This window comes from Zingiber officinale, chromosome 3A, assembly GCF_018446385.1.
Source record: "Zingiber officinale cultivar Zhangliang chromosome 3A, Zo_v1.1, whole genome shotgun sequence".
In the NCBI taxonomy this organism is placed as follows: domain Eukaryota; kingdom Viridiplantae; phylum Streptophyta; class Magnoliopsida; order Zingiberales; family Zingiberaceae; genus Zingiber; species Zingiber officinale.
This window is the reverse complement of record NC_055990.1, coordinates 99,231,378-99,250,800: the sequence shown is the minus strand read 5'-3', so window position 1 is coordinate 99,250,800 and position 19,423 is coordinate 99,231,378. Positions and strand designations below refer to the sequence as shown.

At 40.0% G+C, this 19,423-nt stretch overlaps 1 protein-coding gene across 1 annotated transcript; it reads right to left on the bottom strand.

Moving 5' to 3' along the window:
* Positions 1–8,739: 8,739 nt before the first annotated feature.
* LOC122050538 (probable LRR receptor-like serine/threonine-protein kinase At1g67720) lies at positions 8,740–12,459 on the bottom strand. Its single transcript, XM_042611432.1, has 9 exons — positions 12,439–12,459; positions 12,202–12,289; positions 10,930–11,461; positions 9,901–10,406; positions 9,703–9,811; positions 9,467–9,538; positions 9,294–9,362; positions 9,149–9,217; positions 8,740–9,023 (listed from the first exon to the last, which is right to left on the bottom strand). The coding sequence occupies exons 1-9, from the start codon at positions 12,457–12,459 to the stop codon at positions 8,927–8,929; spliced, it is 1,563 nt and encodes a 520-aa protein (XP_042467366.1). The 3' UTR covers positions 8,740–8,926.
* Positions 12,460–19,423: the final 6,964 nt, after the last annotated feature.

Below are 19,423 nucleotides of genomic sequence, written 5' to 3'. Positions count from 1 at the left end.
GACCACGAAGTGCATGGCCATGCCCAAATGAGTCAACATGAGATGTTGAGCTCATTTGATCGAGTGAGTCTACTTGGAGTTCAAGATTTAGATTGATTAGAGGATGACACGGTCTATGCCTCACATTGATCAATCTAGATGTCAAGGATAGAAGGACATTTGACATATTTTGTGAGGAGTCACAATTGGTAGTCACAAGGTGATGTCGGATCTCGACATTCTTGTAACTTGGGTAGTAATGATGTGTTGCTAGATACCGCTCATTACTTATGCTCCTAAATGGGTTTAGGGCATTGCCAACGTTACAAGAACCTATAGGGTCACACACTAAGGACAATTAGATGGAGATTTGGTTCATATGATGAACCAAGAGGATTAGATTCATTTGATGAATCATATTGGATTAAGAGTAATCCAAATTGGGCTAATTGAGTTGGACTCAAGTTGATTCATGTATTCAATGAGTCTAATTTAGATTATGACTCATTAAATCAACTTAATTTAATGAATTAGATTCATTATATTAAGTTGACTTGAATCATATGGTTGGATTAGATCAACCATGAGAGAGATTTGATCAAGTTTGACTTGATTTGAGAGGAAGAGAAAAAGTCATGTTTGACTTGACTTTTTGCCACATCACTAGTGAGTTGGCAAGATGTGGACCAATAGGATTGCTCCACATCATCAATGTGTTTCACCTCATGGAGGTTACAAGCCTCCATAGCATTTAATGTGGCCGTCCCACATTAAATGAGGAGGTTACACTTGTTTCCATGTCATTTAGTGAGGTGGCAAGATGTGGACCAATAGTGTTGATCCACATCATCCTAGAGTGCCACCTCATGGGGGTTACAACTCTTAATGGTCTCCACATTAATTGGAATTAATGTGAGGGTTACACCTCTTAGAGTGGTCGGTCACTTGATGGCTAAGGGGTTTTTTGAATTTCCTCTTATTTTGATTCATTCACTCTTCTTCTCCTTTGGGTGACTCGGGGTTTCCGCGACGCGAAAAAGCGGTTTTCGCGGCCCGAAGAACCTAACAGTGGTATCAGAGCCTCGTGCAAAGACTTGTACGAGTTCATTTGTATTTTTATGAAAAATATATCTTCTGCGATTTTCTATAAAAATTGAGGTTTTAGAGTTTTTATGAGTAATTTTTCCGTAGAAGCGAAGCACAAGTGTTTCGGCACTTGTAGGCTTCGGCTATCGAAAAGTTTTCTTTTAAACGGCTTCGTTTTGCCCCAAATCCGTTTGGGATAGCGGGGTCGGGTGCCATTAGATTGCAAAGGAGCAACTCACGATGGTTAGATCGTGGGTAGGGGCATTGCCCCTAACCCCGCAAGGGAATTTGCTTCGCGATTGCACCCGAAATCGGTAAAAACGAACCCACCGGGAAGATTTTTCCGAAACGGCAATGTCTCGACCCAAATCGTTTTGGGACAGCGGGTTTAGGCACTGTTGGATCGCAAAGGAACCCTCGCGATGGTTAGATCGCGGGTAGGGGCGCTGCCCCTGGGCCCCGCAAGGGGATCCGTTCCGCGATTGCGCCCGAAACCGCTAAACGGGACCGCCGGGAAATTTTACTCATAAAAATTGTAAAAATTATTTTTAAAATTACAGAAAAATTATGAAAAATATATAATTTTGAATTATATATTAATTTGTGATAGTCATGGCCCAAAATACCCAATAAGATTGGATTTGTGTTGTAATTCATAATACGGCCTACGTGCCGTCATATGATTGTGTGTGCTGTATTTTTATTTTTTTCCCACGGCCTTGCGTGTCGTGCCTTTCTATTATTCTGGTTGTAAATTAGATTTAGACTCGAATGTAACTCGAGTTTCAAATTGTAATGTACAAATTGGAGCGGTGGAGGGTCCACATGAGACGGAGTTCCGAGGCGGGCACGAGCAACACAAGGTGGTCAAAGGGAGGAGCTTGGAGAAGCTGTTGACCCTAGGTTGACCATTCGATCTTCTCATTTGCTTGAGAAGATCGTAGTAGGGCCATGACTAAATCACAAATAGATTAATTAATTAATTGTTATGTATCTGATGCATGTTTAATAATTAATTAATTAATTAGTGCCTTAACGATTAGATTAGATCTAAGTCGTGCACATGATGCACCCTTGCAATTAGATTAGATCTAAGTCATGCACAAGATGCATCCTTCTCGATTAGATTAGATCTAGATCGAACCAACTCTAAATGCCTAACCGTGCCGTGATACCTATCACTACCTCGATCACATGTATTGTTGAATCTGCCAAAGCAGAGCAATACATATTATCTTGGTAGGGTATGGAGGGACAATCTTGGTCCCACCTATCAACGCATGGGTGAATACAAACTCAATTAGATTGAGTATTCCTAGTTACTCGGTTGGATCGAGTCAACTATAGGCATTCTTCCAATATTTGGAAAGGTAGGACAAAATCACGTTTATATTAACTCTCGGGCGTATTAGCCAAAGCTAACTCGAGTTTTAATATAAATGCGGATATTGATTCTATAAACAAGAGTTGCATAGAGATGTAATTGGTAATCGTTACCTACCGATCATACTAAGCCTTGGGCGTATTAGCCAAAGCTAACTCAAGGGTTAGTATGATGTGGATCTTGTCCCACAAGAATTATAGTATTCAGTGGGAGCATCATTTAGTTAAAGGCCTAATTAAATGATTTTAAAAGAATATGATATTTATTTCTGCAAATTTTATGTTGTAGATAACCATGACGTCGAACACGAATTCCTTCTCCCTGCGATCTGTCCTTGAGAAGGACAAGCTCAACGGAGCGAATTTCCTGGACTGGTACAGGAACTTGAGAATAGTTCTCACTCAGGAACGTAAACTGTACGTTCTGGAGCAGCCCATTCCGGAGGCTCCTCCTGCCACTGCCACGCGAGCTGACCGGGATGCTTACAAGAAGCATCAAGATGACGCATTAGATGTGTCCTGTCTAATGCTCGCGACCATGAACTCTGAGCTTCAGAAGCAACACGAGTTGATGGGCGCTTACGATATGGTTGAGCATCTTTGCCAACTATATCAAGGACAAGCGAGGTATGAGAGATTTGAGATCTCTAAGGCACTGTTTCAGTGCAAAGATGTCAGACGGGGCTCCTGTAGGTCCTTATGTACTCAAGATGATTGGGTACATAGAGAACCTACAAAGACTGGGGTTCCCACTTGGCCAAGAGCTGGCCACTGACTTGATCTTGCAGTCCTTGCCGGATAGCTATAGTCAATTCGTTCTCAACTATAACATGAACGAGATTGACAAGCCACTGCCCGAGCTACTTAGTATGTTACGAACTGCTGAGATTAACCTTAAGAAGGTTAAGCCCATTCTGATGGTCCAGAAGCACAAGGGCAAGGGCAAGCCCAAAGGTAAGGGAAAGTCCCAAACCAAGGGCAAAGGCAAGGCACTGAAGCCTAAAGGAGGGGTCGCCAAGGATGCTACCTGCTTCCACTGCGGTCAGACTGGAAGAGGAACTGCAAGGTATACTTGGAGGATCTTAAGAAGAAGCGAAGTGAGACTTCCACTTCAGGTATATATGTTATAGAAGTCAATCTATCTATTTCTACATCATGGGTATTAGATACTGGATGTGCTTCTCACATTTGTACTGATGTGCAGGCGCTGAGAAATAGCAGAGCATTGGCAAAGGGCGAGGTGGACCTACGAGTAGGCAATGGAGCACGGGTTGCTGCTGTTGCTATAGGAACTTATCAGCTATCTCTGCCCTCTGGGCTTGTACTAGATTTAGATGATTGTTGTTATGTGCCTGCTCTTACTAAGAACATAGTTTCAGTTTCTTGTTTAGACAAGAAAGGATACTCTTTTATAATAAAAGACAAATGTTGTTCTGTTTATTTAAAAGATATGTTCTATTGTAGTGCACCTCTGATAAACGAACTCTATATTCTAGATCTAGAGAGCCCTATCTATAACGTTAGTACCAAGAGGTTCAAATCGAACGATATGAACCACACCTATCTCTGGCACTGTCGCTTAGGTCATATAAATGACAAGCGCTTATCCCAGCTCCATAAGGATGGTTTGCTGGACTCATTTGATTTAGAATCATATGAGATATGCGAGTCATGCCTACGAGGCAAGATGACCAAGACTCCCTTTAGTGGGCACAGCGAGAGAGCGACTGATCTGTTAGGACTCATACATAGTGATGTATGTGGCCCTTTCAATGTCGCTGCTAGAAGTGGTTATAGGTACTTTATCACGTTTACTGATGACTTCAGTAGATACGGTTATGTGTACTTGATGACACATAAGTCCAAATCCTTTGAAAAGTTCAAAGAATTTAAGAATGAAGTACAGAACCAGCTTGGCAAGAGTATTAAAATACTTCGATCAGATCGAGGTGATGAATACTTAAGCCATGATTTTTGTGACTATTTAGCTGAGTGTGGGATTCTATCCCAACTCACTCCTCCTGGAACACCACAGTGGAATGGTGTGTCCGAAAGGAGGAATCATACCTTATTAGATATGGTACAGTCTATGATGAGTCACACAGATCTTCCGACATACCTTTGGGGCTATGCTCTAGACACGGCAGCTTTCATTCTCAACCGAGTTCTATCCAAGGCCGATAAAGACACCATATAGGATATGGACTGGGAGAGATGCCCAGGTGTCTTTCATGAGGATTTGGGGCTGTGAGGCTTACGTACGACGTCAAGTCTCAGACAAATTAGGACCCAAATCCGATAAGTGCTATTTCATTGGATATCCCAAGGAAACTAAGGGATATTACTTCTACATTCCCAGTCAGCACAAGGTAGTTGTGGCAAAGACTGGGGTCTTTCTAGAAAGGGACTTTTTTTCTAGAAAGACTAGTGGGAGCGCGTTCGATCTTGAAGAAGTTCAAGATGCGAACAATAGCACTGATGCCTCGATGGAAATTGAACTGGAACCACAAAGTGTTGTGGATGATGTTGTTCCACAAAGAGTTGAGGAACAACAACCGGTTCAAGTAGACATACCTCTTTGTAGGTCTGATAGGGTACGTCGTCAGCCTGAGAGATATTCATTTCTCTTGTCTGACCATGATGACGTTGTACTCATAGAGGATGAGCCTACCACCTATCAGGAAGATGTGATGAGACCAGATTCCGAGAAATGGCTAGAGGCCATTCTCGGAGCTGGAATCTTCGATTCGATGATGCGATCAAACAGTTTGGTTTCATCAAGAACAAAGATGAACCTTATGTCTACAAGAAGGTTGAAGGGGATGTAGTTGTCTTCATCATATTGTATGTGGATGACATACTACTCATTGGGAAGGACATCCCTATGCTTCAGTCTGTCAAGACCTGACTAGGGAGTTGCTTCTCAATGAAAGACTTAGGCGAGGCATCCCGCATTCTAAGGATACAGATCTATAGAGATAGATCTAAGAGATTACTTGGCCTAAGTCAGAGTACATACATTGACAAGGTACTCCTTCGGTTTGCCATGCAGAACTCCAAGAAGGGATTTCTGCCGATGTAACATGGCGTGAGTCTTTCGAAGACTCAAGGTCCTTCTTCTAGAGAGGAGAGAGACCGCATGGATCAGATCCCTTATACCTCAGCCATAGGATCGATCATGTACGCCATGCTATGTACTCGACCTGACGTCTCGTATGCTTTGAGCATGACCAGTCAGATCCAGGTGAAAGTCACTGGATAGCGGTCAAGAATATTCTTAAGTACTTAAGAAGGACTAAAGAATATTTCTTGATATATGGAGGCAATGATGAGCTAACTGTAAAGGGTTACAGTGATGCCAGCTTCCAGACCGATCAGGGTTCGTGTTTTGCTTAAATGGTGGTGCTGTGAGCTGGAAGAGTTCGAAGCAGGATACAGTATCTGATTCTACAACAGAAGCCGAGTATATTGCTACATCAGAGGCAGCAAAGGAGGCAAATTGGATCCGCAAGTTCATCACTGAACTTGGGGTGGTTCCTAGCATCGCTGACCCAGTTGAGCTCTAGTGTGACAACAATGGAGCTATAGCACAGGCGAAGGAACCTCGCTCACACCAGCGGACCAAGCACATACTACGGCGCTTCCATCTCATTCGAGAGATTATCGATAGAGGAGATGTGAAGATTTGCAGAGTACCTACAGAGGCTAACATCGCAGATCCCTTGACCAAGGCTTTGGCACAGAGGAAGCATGATGGTCACACTAGGTCATTAGGCCTTAGAGCCTATACTGATTGGCACTAGTGCTAGTGGGAGATTGTTAGTTAGAGCCCTAGAGCCAATCATTTGATGATTGTATGGACTCATGTATATCATATTCATGTATATATATTAAGGCATTTGGTTTTTGGTTATTATGCTTATTTGTATTAGTGCCAGATAAAATAAGTATAGTAACGTCCTAGAGTAGAAAGGTTCTTACCTATATCAATCGATTGGTTGAATCGATAGTGAGATGATATAGGGAACACTACTCTAAATCATTCCTAGTCGAGTATTAACATTCAGGGACAATGTTAATGCAATAAGACTAGCATATAGGTCAGCTCGATGACTTGATCTCACAAGTCATGGATATAGAGATATCAAGCTGACACATGGGTATGCATTAGAGAATGTATACTGAATGACCCGCCATGAGAAAGTATCATGGATCGTTATATGAGTGTCATATACTTTCTCATGTGGCTATTAGTATGACTATTAGTCCTTAGACCTGAAGTCACCATGGATCCCTACATAAGGAGTTATGTACTTTGGTTTCGTCAAACGTCACCCGTAACAGGGTGGACTATAAAGGCGATTACTGGGTATGTAATAAATTATACAGAGGGATGTGAGTGATGTAGATGGGATCTATCCCTCCCATATGACGGGAGCGACATCAATATTCTTGATAGAGTTAGACCACGAAGTGCATGGCCATGCCCAAATGAGTCAACATGAGATGTTGAGCTCATTTGATCGAGTGAGTCTACTTGGAGTTCAAGATTTAGATTGATTAGAGGATGACACGATCTATGCCTCACATTGATCAATCTAGATGTCAAGGATAGAAGGACATTTGACATATTTTGTGAGGAGTCACAATTGGTAGTCACAAGGTGATGTCGGATCTCAACATTCTTGTAACTTGGGTAGTAATGATGTGTTGCTAGATACCGCTCATTGCTTATGCTCCTAAATGGGTTTAGGGCATTGCCAACGTTACAAGAACCTATAGGGTCACACACTAAGGACAATTAGATAAAGATTTGGTTCATATGATGAACCAAGAGGATTAGATTCATTTGATGAATCATATTGGATTAAGAGTAATCCAAATTGGGCTAATTGAGTTGGACTCAAGTTGATTCATGTATTCAATGAGTCTAATTTACATTATGACTCATTAAATCAACTTAATTTAATGAATTAGATTCATTATATTAAGTTGGCTTGAATCATATGGTTGGATTAGATCAACCATGAGAGAGATTTGATTAAGTTTGACTTGATTTGAGAGGAAGAGAAAAAGTCATGTTTGACTTGACTTTTTGCCACATCACTAGTGAGTTGGCAAGATGTGGACCAATAGGATTGCTCCACATCATCAATGTGTGTCACCTCATGGAGGTTACAAGCCTCCATAGCATTTAATGTGGCCGACCCACATTAAATGAGGAGGTTACACTTGTTGCCATGTCATTTAGTGAGGTGGCAAGATGTGGACCAATAGTGTTGATCCATATCATCCTAGAGTGCCACCTCATGGGGGTTACAACTCTTAATGGTCTCCACATTAATTGGAATTAATGTGGGGGTTACACCTCCTAGAGTGGCTGGCCACTTGATGGCTAAGGGGTTTTTTGAATTTCCTCTTATTTTGATTCATTCACTCTTCTTCTCCTTTGGGTGACTCGGGGTTTTCGCGACGCGAAAAAGCGGTTTTCGCGGCCCGAAGAACCCAACAATTATTTTGTTGGATCAAATCTTCTCTACTTGTGCAATTCCTATGATTAAAGTACCAAAATTGGCTAAGTATATAACACCCTTTTACTTCCTGTGAAAATAAAAATCACATGATTTTAATATAATTCAACAACAACAAGTCTAGCTAGTCTCCAGTATATATTTTTATCACCAACATTAGAGGTTGTAATATGTCAAGAGCTACTGGACCTTTGACATGTTTATACAAAGAGTTAAGTTTGCTTATTACACCAATATGCGTATCAAGTGTGAAAGGATTTAACTGTGAAACTTGGTGAGCTTATAACTCAAAGTGGTCAAATTTTGATTGACTTAACGTGGCCAACATGGATGGATTGTGTTTGATAGCTTAAAAGTCCATGTACTAGAAAGCTTATCTTTTTAATGGAATCCAAAAAAGAACCACTAATTTTCAATTCCATGTCGAACAGGATACACGTGTTACGGTTGGAAAATTTTTTGTTGTATGCATATCTTTTACATATGATAAAACTATAGGTGAGACCTTCTATGATAAACAAACTTGATTCATATTATGGGTGGGCAAATGCACTACAGTATAAGTTGGATAAACAAACTTGATTCATGTTGCAGAGTTAATACTATGAAATAAATACCATATCTCTTTCAATTGTTCAAAATGTAATCCTTCATCTATTCCGTAGAAAATGCTTAGAAAAATAAACCATAATATACTCAAAGGTGAATTCAACCAATGACAACCTATAAATTGTTCCAACAGTCCTCTTAATAGCAATAAGTAAGTATATGAAGTGAAACACAATGTGAAAGACTAGATAGCTTGTTTTGTTGATCACCAAGAACAATCATGATTAGGCCAGTCTAAATTCTGTTCTTATGTTATTGCACTTGGGGATACGCCTCAAAATAGCATACCCAAGTTTGATAATTGTAATTTCATTGGAAAGTAGGACTTAAAGAGATATTCAACACAATCTAATAAGAAATACCCACGTGAAAACTATATTTTTGCCAAGAAGATGACCAGGTACTGTTCCGGACAGCATATTGTTCTGCACGTACCTGCAAGCTCAATAGTTTCTTCATGCTGGAGTTGGTGCTAGACAAAGCCAAACGTTAAAAGAGAACAAATTTGGGCAAACATTGATGTTCGTTAAATGACAATATAATGGCAAGAAAGGACATACAGTTCTTGTAAATTTGATAGGCCATCCAAAAATGATAGATCACCAGTTAACTTATTGTTCTCAAGGTGACTGCAAAAAAACAATTAAAAAAGTCTAGCGAATGATTAAGTGTTTGATATATAAACCAGCAATATTTATATATTACATGTTTCTGAGACTTAAGCATGCACCGAGAGCAGGTATATGGCCACTAAGCACGTTTCCATCAAGCCATCTGAAATATTTGAATTTGACACAGTGACAAGGAATCATTAAATCCATCAACAGTTGTGCCAAATGAAATAAATTGACTTGGAACAGAAGTAGATTCTAACTTACAATTCGACTAGGCCAGTTAAACTAGCAAGCTCTGCAGGTATATTCCCCGTCAAATTTCTCCCTAATAGTCTACTGTTCATTATATGAATCTATTCATTAGTTCACGTGGCGAGAAGATAGCTAAAATTTGTACATTAGCAACAATTCATAGGTCAGCTAGAGAAACTGGAAATCATGCATGGGAAAGCAAAGCAAACATGACAAAGACCAATGAGAGTTAGAGAAGCATTCAGTACATTGAAACAATTTGTGGTTGCGACCATGGAGCTGGTAAGCATGGATCTCCACCTTCTTGTGCCCAAACTTCTTTTGGGTAATGTGATACAAAGCTTTCCATGGTCAGTGCTGAAGAGAAAAGAGGTATGAAGGATACACTCTAAAAGAAAACAGTGTTGCTCTAGATTACCAAATTAACAAGATATTTCTTTACTTACCGTCTAGGGATCCATAATTTATCTCCATATACTTGTATATCTCAAAAGCATTTAAGATAGGTCCCTTGGATGAATCATTTGTTTTCTTAAAAGCAAAAGACAAGACAAAAGGGAGACTTATATTATATGATCCCGGTTCATATAGCCGATACTTCCATTGGGCATTTTCTTCGACATTTACAATGAGATGTGTAAGTTCCTTGTTCCCCGGAAGCACCAACCTGAATTTCCTGATTTCATTTGGTTTCAAATCTTCAATTTCTACAAAATAACAAAACGCCCAACCATTCCCCGGAAACCCATTCAGGTTAAGACGATAATTTAAGCCTCCATTTTGACCCACTACTGCAGTCTGCATCACCTTGGATGGAGGTCTTTCATCACTATTAACATCTATAGGCACAGTGGTTGATATTCTTTGAGTTCCAGCAGCAACATCAACAAGGTAGTTCGCCCTCTTCAAAGAATCAGATTCCCATATTCGATCATATGGATCATCAGGATACCTGCAAGAACAACAAAGTTACCATGTAGACCTCAACAATTATTCAATACTAGAAAGTATACACCACTATCACACTTGGTATTTGTACCAGAATGGAGGTACAGTGAACTGCAATGTCCTTAGTAAATAAGTGATAATTACACTTAATTTTAATCTGGTTAGTTTGTGCTCTGCCACTAAGAACTAACAGGCACACCTTATTGAGTCCTTCCTTTTCTCCAGCTACTATTTGTATTTCCTCACATAATATTCTTGGTGTATTCCTAGACCTCTTTTGGGATTTGAGGGGATTCAATATGACTTTATGGAAATCCGAAGATTCAATTATGCTTAATGTTTGAGAGTGCATAAAATTTGTGTAAAAATTCACAAAGTAGCTCCTTACATGAATCAGTACCAGTAAAAAAATAATGCCACATAAACATTAGTGATAATTCAAGATATAGTTCTCCATCAACACCAAAATTATATTTATAAATCTGCCCAACTTTAGATTATCATAAATAATTTCTTGGAAAAAATACCTGGCAGATTCATTAGTCTCAGCACCGAAATTTATTCTCGTAGATAGACTCAAGAAGAACTGAGTCTCAAAATCCGTGTGGTACAATGATCCATTAAACTGTCGAAGTTCGATGGTGGAAATAAATGGTTCTCCAATTGTAGCATTAGATACACATATGCTAATTGTTGGAGCAGTAGCAAGGATAACAGCCTCGTGTGTCACAATGGTATTTGCATCATAGATGACAATGGTTGTCCAGTGACTTGCTCCAATTGAGATGTCAAATTTCGGATAGACATTACTCTTGTCAAAATTCCCATACAAGAAGCTTGTTCGCACAAGGTAGCGTGTCCTGACTGTAACATTGAATGTGTAACAGTATTTTCGATTATCTGCAGGAAAGTAGCGCACTGTCATGTATTGTTTCCGGTTCTCATTTGGAGCTGATATTCTAGCTGTTTCGCCATATACAAATTGACTATCTGGTGTCCACTCCAGTCCAAGCTCATTTGTATATGATTCATTGCCTCCACAATCTGCACTAACAAAACCTACGTTGCCAGAAATATCAATAATTAGTGCACTTTCACTTCTAAACAAGTGACAAGTGTAAAATGTGAGAATTTTACTCATCAAGACAATCTACAACCACAAATTTACGAATCTTAATCTTCTAGCTAAAATCTCAGCAAGAAGGGGCATTCCAACACAGAAAATTGGGCTCAAACAAGAAAGGGGATATAACAAAAGACTAAGTCACTTGCTACTGTGGTAGAAATTATCGTCAAACCGACAAACACAAACAAAAGCAAACTCACAGTCCCAACAGGCACGGAAGCAGTAAAAAACAAGCACAATCAGTTCCACATTTTAAGCTTGATGATCCAACACACAGTCCCATATACTATCTTGCGAGTACAGAATCATTAAAATGTCTAATGATGATATTTCTAGAACAACTTAATGTACTACATTCCAGTGAAAAAGGGAACCATTTATCACGAGTTCAACTACTAGTGTTCATGGATTTCCATGGTTTCCCGTTGATTACATGCTTCTCGTTTCGATTAATAAGACAATTTAGCGTACATTTCCCCATTAGAATTGAATAATCCAACAATTAGGTAAATTCAAGTGGAAAAGTTGGATTTCAGCTGATCCCTAATTACAGTTTACCTAGAACCAAAATCCACAAAACAACGAAAAAGCAACTTTAAAACCAAGAAATGTGCTTAAAAATTCAAAATAAAAGTCCATACACAACAAAGGAAGCTTGGAGGAGAAGATTAACCTGGTATTTGAGCTCTGCAGAGAGAGAAGAAAAACGCACCTCGGGACAAAATGAGCCATGGCGATCGCGAACTTGTGACCGGCGTGGACTGGAAGGAGAGAACATGGCGGTCGTCGTCGGGGAGAAGATCGCGATTAGGGTTGGCGCGGGTTTTGCCGTCGGGGAAAAGAAAATGAAATTAATGAAGAATAGTTGTTGCAACATATAGTTTGTACAAAATTGTAATTTTATCCTTACTATTTGAATAAATCCATCCATCTTAACATAGACCACAAATTTTATCTTAGAGATAAACATTAAGGGATATAAATTTCACTTCATCAATGAAAATAGGCAAATAACTATGTTTGAGTATTTTTTTATAAAATAATTTTTAAAGACAACATAGTTTTAGACACCAAATTAAAATATGCACATTAAAATGTAAGCAACACTAATAGACAACGGTTGATTAAAATTGTTGTCGTATGCCAAGTAAAGATATCTCATAGACAACAATTTTAAAAAATCGTTGTCTTATGTATGTCAAAGACAACGATTTTTTAAACATTGTTTTCTTTTTTAAAAAAACACGACCAACAACAACAGTTTTCCATAAAACCGTTGTTAAATGACAAAAAGACAACAGTTTCTCAAAAAACTGTTGTCTATTAGGTGTGGTTAAATCTATAATTTCTTGTAGTGGATGTTTAAATCCATTCGGATCATGCTTGTTGTTGCAGCGTACCACGATTATGAGATCTGGCAGATGGATGCCAAAACCGCGTTTCTGAATGGAAACCTGCTCGAGGATGTGTACATGACATAACCTGAGGGTTTTGTAGATCCACAACATACTAGCAGAGTATGCAAGCTGCATAGGTCCATTTATGGACTAAAGCAAGCTTCTCGGAGCTGGAATCTTCGATTCGATGATGCAATCAAACAGTTTGGTTTCATCAAGAATGAAGATGAACCTTATGTCTACAAGTAGGTTGTTGGGAGCACAGTTGTCTTCCTTATATTGTATGTGGATGACATACTACTCATTGGGAAAGACATCCCTTTGCTACAGTCTGTCAAGACTTGGCTAGAGACTTGTTTCTTAATGAAGGACTTAGGTGAAACATCCCGCATTCTAGACATACAGATCTATAGAGATAGATCTAAAAGATTACTTGGCCTAAGTCAGAGTACATACATTGACAAGGTATTACTTCGGTTTGCCATGCAGAACTCCAAGAATGGATTTCTGCCGATATCACATGGTATGAGTCTTTCGAAGACTCAAAGTCCCTCTTCTAGAGAGGAGAGAGACCGTATGGATCAGATCCCTTATGCTTTAGCCATAGGATCTATCATGTACGCCATGCTATGTACTCATCCTGATGTCTCGTATGCTTTGAGCATGACGAGCAGATACCAGTCAGATCTAGGTGAAAGTCACTGGATAGCGGTCAAGAATATTCTAAGTACTTGAGAAGGATTAAAGAATATTTCTTAATATATGGAGGCGATGACGAGCTAGCTGTAAAGGGTTACAGTGATGCTAGCTAGCTTCCAAACTGATAAAGATGATTATCGATCGCAGTTAGGGTTCGTGTTTTGCATAAATGGTGGTGCTATGAGCTGTAAGAGTTCGAAGCAGGACACAGTAGCTGACTCTACAACAGAAGCTGAGTATATTGCTGCATCAGAAGCAGCATAGGAGGCAGTTTAGATCCGCAAGTTCATTACTGAGTTTGGGATGGTTCCTAGCATAGCTGATCCCATAGAGCTCTATTGTGACAATAATAGAGCAATAGCACAGGCCAAGGAACCTCACTCACACCAGCGGACCAAACATATACTACGGCGCTTCCATCTCATTCGAGAGATCATCGATAGAGGAGATGTAAAGATTTGCAGAGTACCCACTGAGGCTAACATCGCAGATCCCTTGACAAAGGTTTTGGCACAAAGAAAGCATGATGGTCACACTAGGTCATTGGGCCTTAAAGCTTATACTGATTGGTACTAGTGCTAGTGGGAGATTGTTAGTTAGAGCCCTAGAGTCAATCATTTGATGATTATTGTGTGGACTTGTTGTATCATATTCTTATATATATAAAGACATTTGGTTATTATGCTTACTTGTATTGGTGCCAAATAACTAAGTATAATAGCGTCCTTAAGTAGAAGGTTCTTACCTATATCAATCGGTTAGTTGAATCGATAGTGAGATGATATAGGGAACACTACTCTTAATCATTCCTAATCAAGTATTAGCATTCAGGGACAATGTTAATGCGACGAGACTAGCATGTAGGTCAACTCGATGACTTGATCTCACAAGTCATGGATATGGAGATATCAAGTTGACACATGAGTATGCATTGGAGAATGTATACTGAATGACCCGCCATGAGAAAGTATCATGGATCGTTATATGAGTGTCATATACTTTCTCATGTGGCTATTAGTATAACTATTAGTTCTTGGACCTGAAGTCACCATGGTTCCCTACATAAGGAGTTACATACTTTTGGCTTCGTCAAACGTCACTCGTAACTGGGTGGACTATAAAGGCGATTATTGGGTATGTAACAAATTATGCAGAGGGATGTGAGTGATGTAGATGAGATCTATCCCTCCTATATGACGGGAGAGACATCGATATTCTTGATAGAGTGAGACCACTAAGTGCATGGTCATGCCCAAATGAGTCAATATGAGATGTTGAGCTCATTTGATTGAGTGAGTCTACTTGGGATTCAAGATTTAGATTGATTAGAGGATGGCACGGTCTATGTCTCATATTGATCAATCTAGATGTCTAGGATAGAAGGACACTTGTCATATATTGTGAAGAGTCACAATTAGTAGTCACAAGGTGATGTTTGATCTCAACATTCTTATAACTTGGGTAGTAATGATGTGTTGCTAGATACCGCTCATTACTTATGCTTCTAAATGGGTTTAGGAGCATTGCCAATGTTATAAGAACCTATAGAGTCACACACAAAGGGCAATTAAATGGATATTAGGTTCATTTGATGAACCTAAAGGATTAGGTCCATGTGATGAACCAAATTGAATTAAGAGTAATCCAAATTAGGCTAATTAAGTTGGACTCAATTTGGTTCATGTGTTAGATGAGTCTAATTTGGACTTAGACTCATTGAGTCAATTTAATTCAATGAATAGAGATTCATTAAATTAAAATTGACTTGAACCAATGGTTAGATTTGATCAACCATGGGAGAAAAGTGGTCAAGTTTGACTTGACTTGAGAGGAAGATGAAGAGTCAAGTTTGACTTGACCATTTGCCACCTCATTGGTGAGTTGGCAAAGAGTGGACCAATGATGATGCTCCACATCATCATGGTTGCTTAAGTGGGATGCCACCTCATGGGAGTTACCAAGAGTTGTGACTCTTGGTATTCCATGGAGGTTATTAACCTCATTCATGTGGCCGGCCACTTATGATTTTTTTTGGTGAGTTTCATTTTTTTGTGTAACTCTCATCTTCTTCCTCAAGCTCTCTCTTCTCTCCCGCTCCTCCACCTTGGCCGAACCTTTCAAAGGTATTAGCACACCTTTTGTTTGGTTTCTCCACCTCTTGCTTGTGTGGATACACATAGAGGAGTATCTACTTTGATACTCTCGAGATCCGGCGAACCTTGGACGAGCGGGATTAGCGAAGGGCATCGCATCAAGGGAAAAGCTCTTCTCCTTTGTAGATCTAGTTTAGATCTAGGCTAGAAACTCGTACTCGAAGTTTTACATAAATTTTATTTCTTCGCACGGATCCGGTGAGCGGTTTCGGAGTTTCCACAACGCAAAAAGCGATTTTTGCGACCCGAAAAACCCAACATATCCAGGTCTTCTTGCGTTAAGATAATGATAGTAAGTCTTCCAGCTTCTTCTATCTCTGATTCTCAAATTCAGGCAAAAGTTCCCATAGACAGTGTCAAATTTGATCTTGTCTAAAACTGTAAGATGATGCGCTGGGTATGGTGGATCGGTAGTTGACTGGTAGAAGACCTTTTTACTCCACGAGAAAGCTTCCTTTTGCTTCTGCGTGCACTGAGATGAGCCAACAAGACGCCAATGCCCCGAAACTAGGGGGAGTCCCTAGCAAAGGCCCTTTGACGCTCAAGTCAATACTAGTCTGAACGAATGAACAAAAAACAGTAAGAATGTGCACGCGTGAGTAAAGTTGCAGATGTTCAAAGAACATACCTTCACCATGGAGAGGACTCCCCCTTATATACCACCTCTCAAAACCTTCGCAATCGCGAGGTGGTAACGTGTGTTAGAGTTTGTTAGGCAACGCACCATAATTATCTGAGGAATTTTTTTTACCCATATGTATACTTCTTTTGTTGTTTATAACTTTTGTTACTGCTGTAGTTGATGAGAGAATATGTTATCATAAATGGTTTGCTGATGGGAAACATGATGGTCTCCAAAGAGGCTTCCAGAAAAATATTCTCTGACACTTAGTTGTTATTTTGACAGGTTGTTATGATTTGTCTGTTGAATACATCTCGGTCGGTCCTAAGTCGACCGTCTCTATTGAGCTACTCGGTTATATTCTGTATAATCTGCTCTGTTGTGTATTATGCCGCATGTATCTTGGTCGGCCAGTAAGGCTGGTCGCCTTTGTATCTGTCTCAGTATTAAGCCACTCGGTTATATTCTGTGTAATTTTGAGATATTCGTTCAGAGAATAATATAATGCCTAGTTATGCTAGGAATCCGCTTGAGAAATACTTTGATGCCCTGGACATGTTGAGAGTTTGTTTGAGAAATAATATAATAACTTGTGTGTGCTATAAATCCACCCGGTTCGCCATATAAAGCTAAGCGCCTTAGGCTCGACTGGTATTTTGTCCGACCGGGTGTATAACGAGCCGCTGGAGAAATACTATGTTCTAAAAGGTTTGGTCAATATTCTGAGCCAAAGTGTTTTATGGTCGGTCGCCCTTTTGTCTAGTTGGGAGTATAATAACTTGTAGGTAAAGTGCACCCGACCGTCTGATCAGATTTACAATGTTATCCTACTTATACATAACAGAGATGGGTATGGAATTATATAAACCTGGTCAGTTCTACTATTAAACAAATACCCATAGGGCTAACCGGTGATGTAACGACCCAACTCCTGGGTACTAAGCTATGAGCCGGAACGCTACATTAACTACTGAAGCTACTGTGCTGTACTGTGCGAAAACTGGGTAAAACAAAATTTCACTAACTGACTCTATTAAACTGACAACTGGTACACCCATGCTGTTATAAGGAAGGGTTCAAGACCTTTCCGGTTGGGGTATATGTGCTAAGGAGGATACTTGACCTCCCATCTGAGCTAGAACTCAAAGCTAACTTCCCAGCTAGCTGCTGTTCGATCCACGAATCGATCAAACTTGCCCTGATTCTGTGCCCTGCTGGATCGGTCTGCGGACCGATCCAGCAGAGGCTGGATCGGTCAGCATGACCGATCCAGGTGTGTCTGGATCGGTCTGCAGACCGATCCAGGCACCTGGAGACGCTGGGATGCCTTCTGTTCGATGCTGGGTCGGTCGGCTGACCGATCCAGGGAGATACAGTAGGCTACTGTATCCATCTGGATCGGTCGGCTGACCGATCCAGGAGAAGTAATGGCACTGGATCGGTCTGCTGACCGATCCAGGTTCTGATAGTCTGAAATGAAATCAGAATTTCTGATTTCCAGCACTGATTCGTGCCAAAAATCACATACACAAGCTCTAGATACATGAAAAACACTCTAGCATGTAAATACTAACGTTCTAACATGATAAACTAAACAAGACATAGTTTACTAATCTATAACAACTAGTAACAAGACTAGGTCATCAAACTAGACATGTTAAGTACTAAAACTGAAATAAAAGCGTATAGATCCCAAGGATCTTTATTCCAGACCCCTTGCACACACACATCATCATAGCATCGCCCTCCAGCCTCCGCTAGTCCACTTTTCTTTTACCGGTATCTGCAGTATAAGAAAAGTAGCATCTGTAAGCTAAAAGGCTTAGTAAGAAACCATCTACCTCACAAAAACATGCAACGATGCGATTATGGTTTTAAATCATGCTGTTTGAAAACTGAACTGAGCATGGCAACATGACATGGCATACAACATGTACTGAACTGATCATAGCATACAAACAAACTGAGCATAGCATACTGTATCTGAACTAAGCATAAATACTGAACTGATCATGCATATACATCTAACTGGTCATGAACTCAAATCATGAAACTTAACTGAGATAATTAACTGAAACTGAAACTAAGTTAGTGTTTCCATCACTGATTACTTATTTGGAAAACTATATATATAATAGATGAAAATACTAAACATGTTGTTGGGCCCTGGCAACTGTACCTACTGTGCGCGCATCCCTACGAGACCCGGGATTGCAAGTTCCGAATCCAGCAGGGTTACTAGGTTATCTGAACCTAGGGACGACTGTGGGAGTCCAGCCCATGGATATCTGATCCAAGTACAGTGCCAACTGAATAAAAGTAAAATACTGAATACTGTTTTATTTTACTTTGCTGTTCTAGGTTATCTGAACCTAGAGCTAGGTTATCTGAACCTAGAGGCTACTGTGGGAGCCCACCCAATGGATATCTGATCCATATAGCTATAATAACTGATAATAAGCTGAATAAAAATGTTTCTAATACATTTTTCATGCTGTTAGGACGCCTACTGGTGCATCCTTCTGAACTGGGCATTCTACCGAATGCTTGGTATGCACTAAAAGCACACCCTATAACTGAAAACTGTACAACTACTGAACTAACGCCAAAACTAACAAGCGAGAGCAATTATACTGCAGGTGAGGGGTTTCTTACTTCAATCGCAAGGTTTTCTTACGATTCTATCCGCTAGATTTTCCAGAAAAACTGCTCCGTTCGACGAACCGCTTACGTCCTCGCAGAGAAGAACCGACTTCGTGCTGGTGTTGTCGTCGGAAAGTGAACACACGATCCTAGGGAAGGAACCCTAGGTCTCCTTTGCTTTGTTTGCTGCGCCGAGAGAAAGAAACGGGAGAGGGAGAGAAAGGCTTCGTTGAGGGGAAAAATAAACCAATCCCACTTAAGTTTTCTATTTATATCAAATAGTTATTTCTCCCAAATCAACTATAAATATATTTGATTTCCTATCCTTTCAGCACGACCCTGCTGGGTTCACTTGGTTTCCGGAACACATAATAAGTCGTA

Bases quoted from the DNA above. Each gene is read 5' to 3' on its own strand.
- LOC122050538 (XM_042611432.1), bottom strand. From the start codon at position 12,459: ATGGATGGATTTATTCAAATA. The intron at 11,462-12,201 runs GTTAATCTTCTC...CTGGCAACGTAG, and splicing joins CTGCAGAGCTCAAATACCAG to GTTTTGTTAGTGCAGATTGT. The intron at 9,539-9,702 runs GTACTGAATGCT...TATAATGAACAG, and splicing joins CAACCACAAATTGTTTCAAT to TAGACTATTAGGGAGAAATT.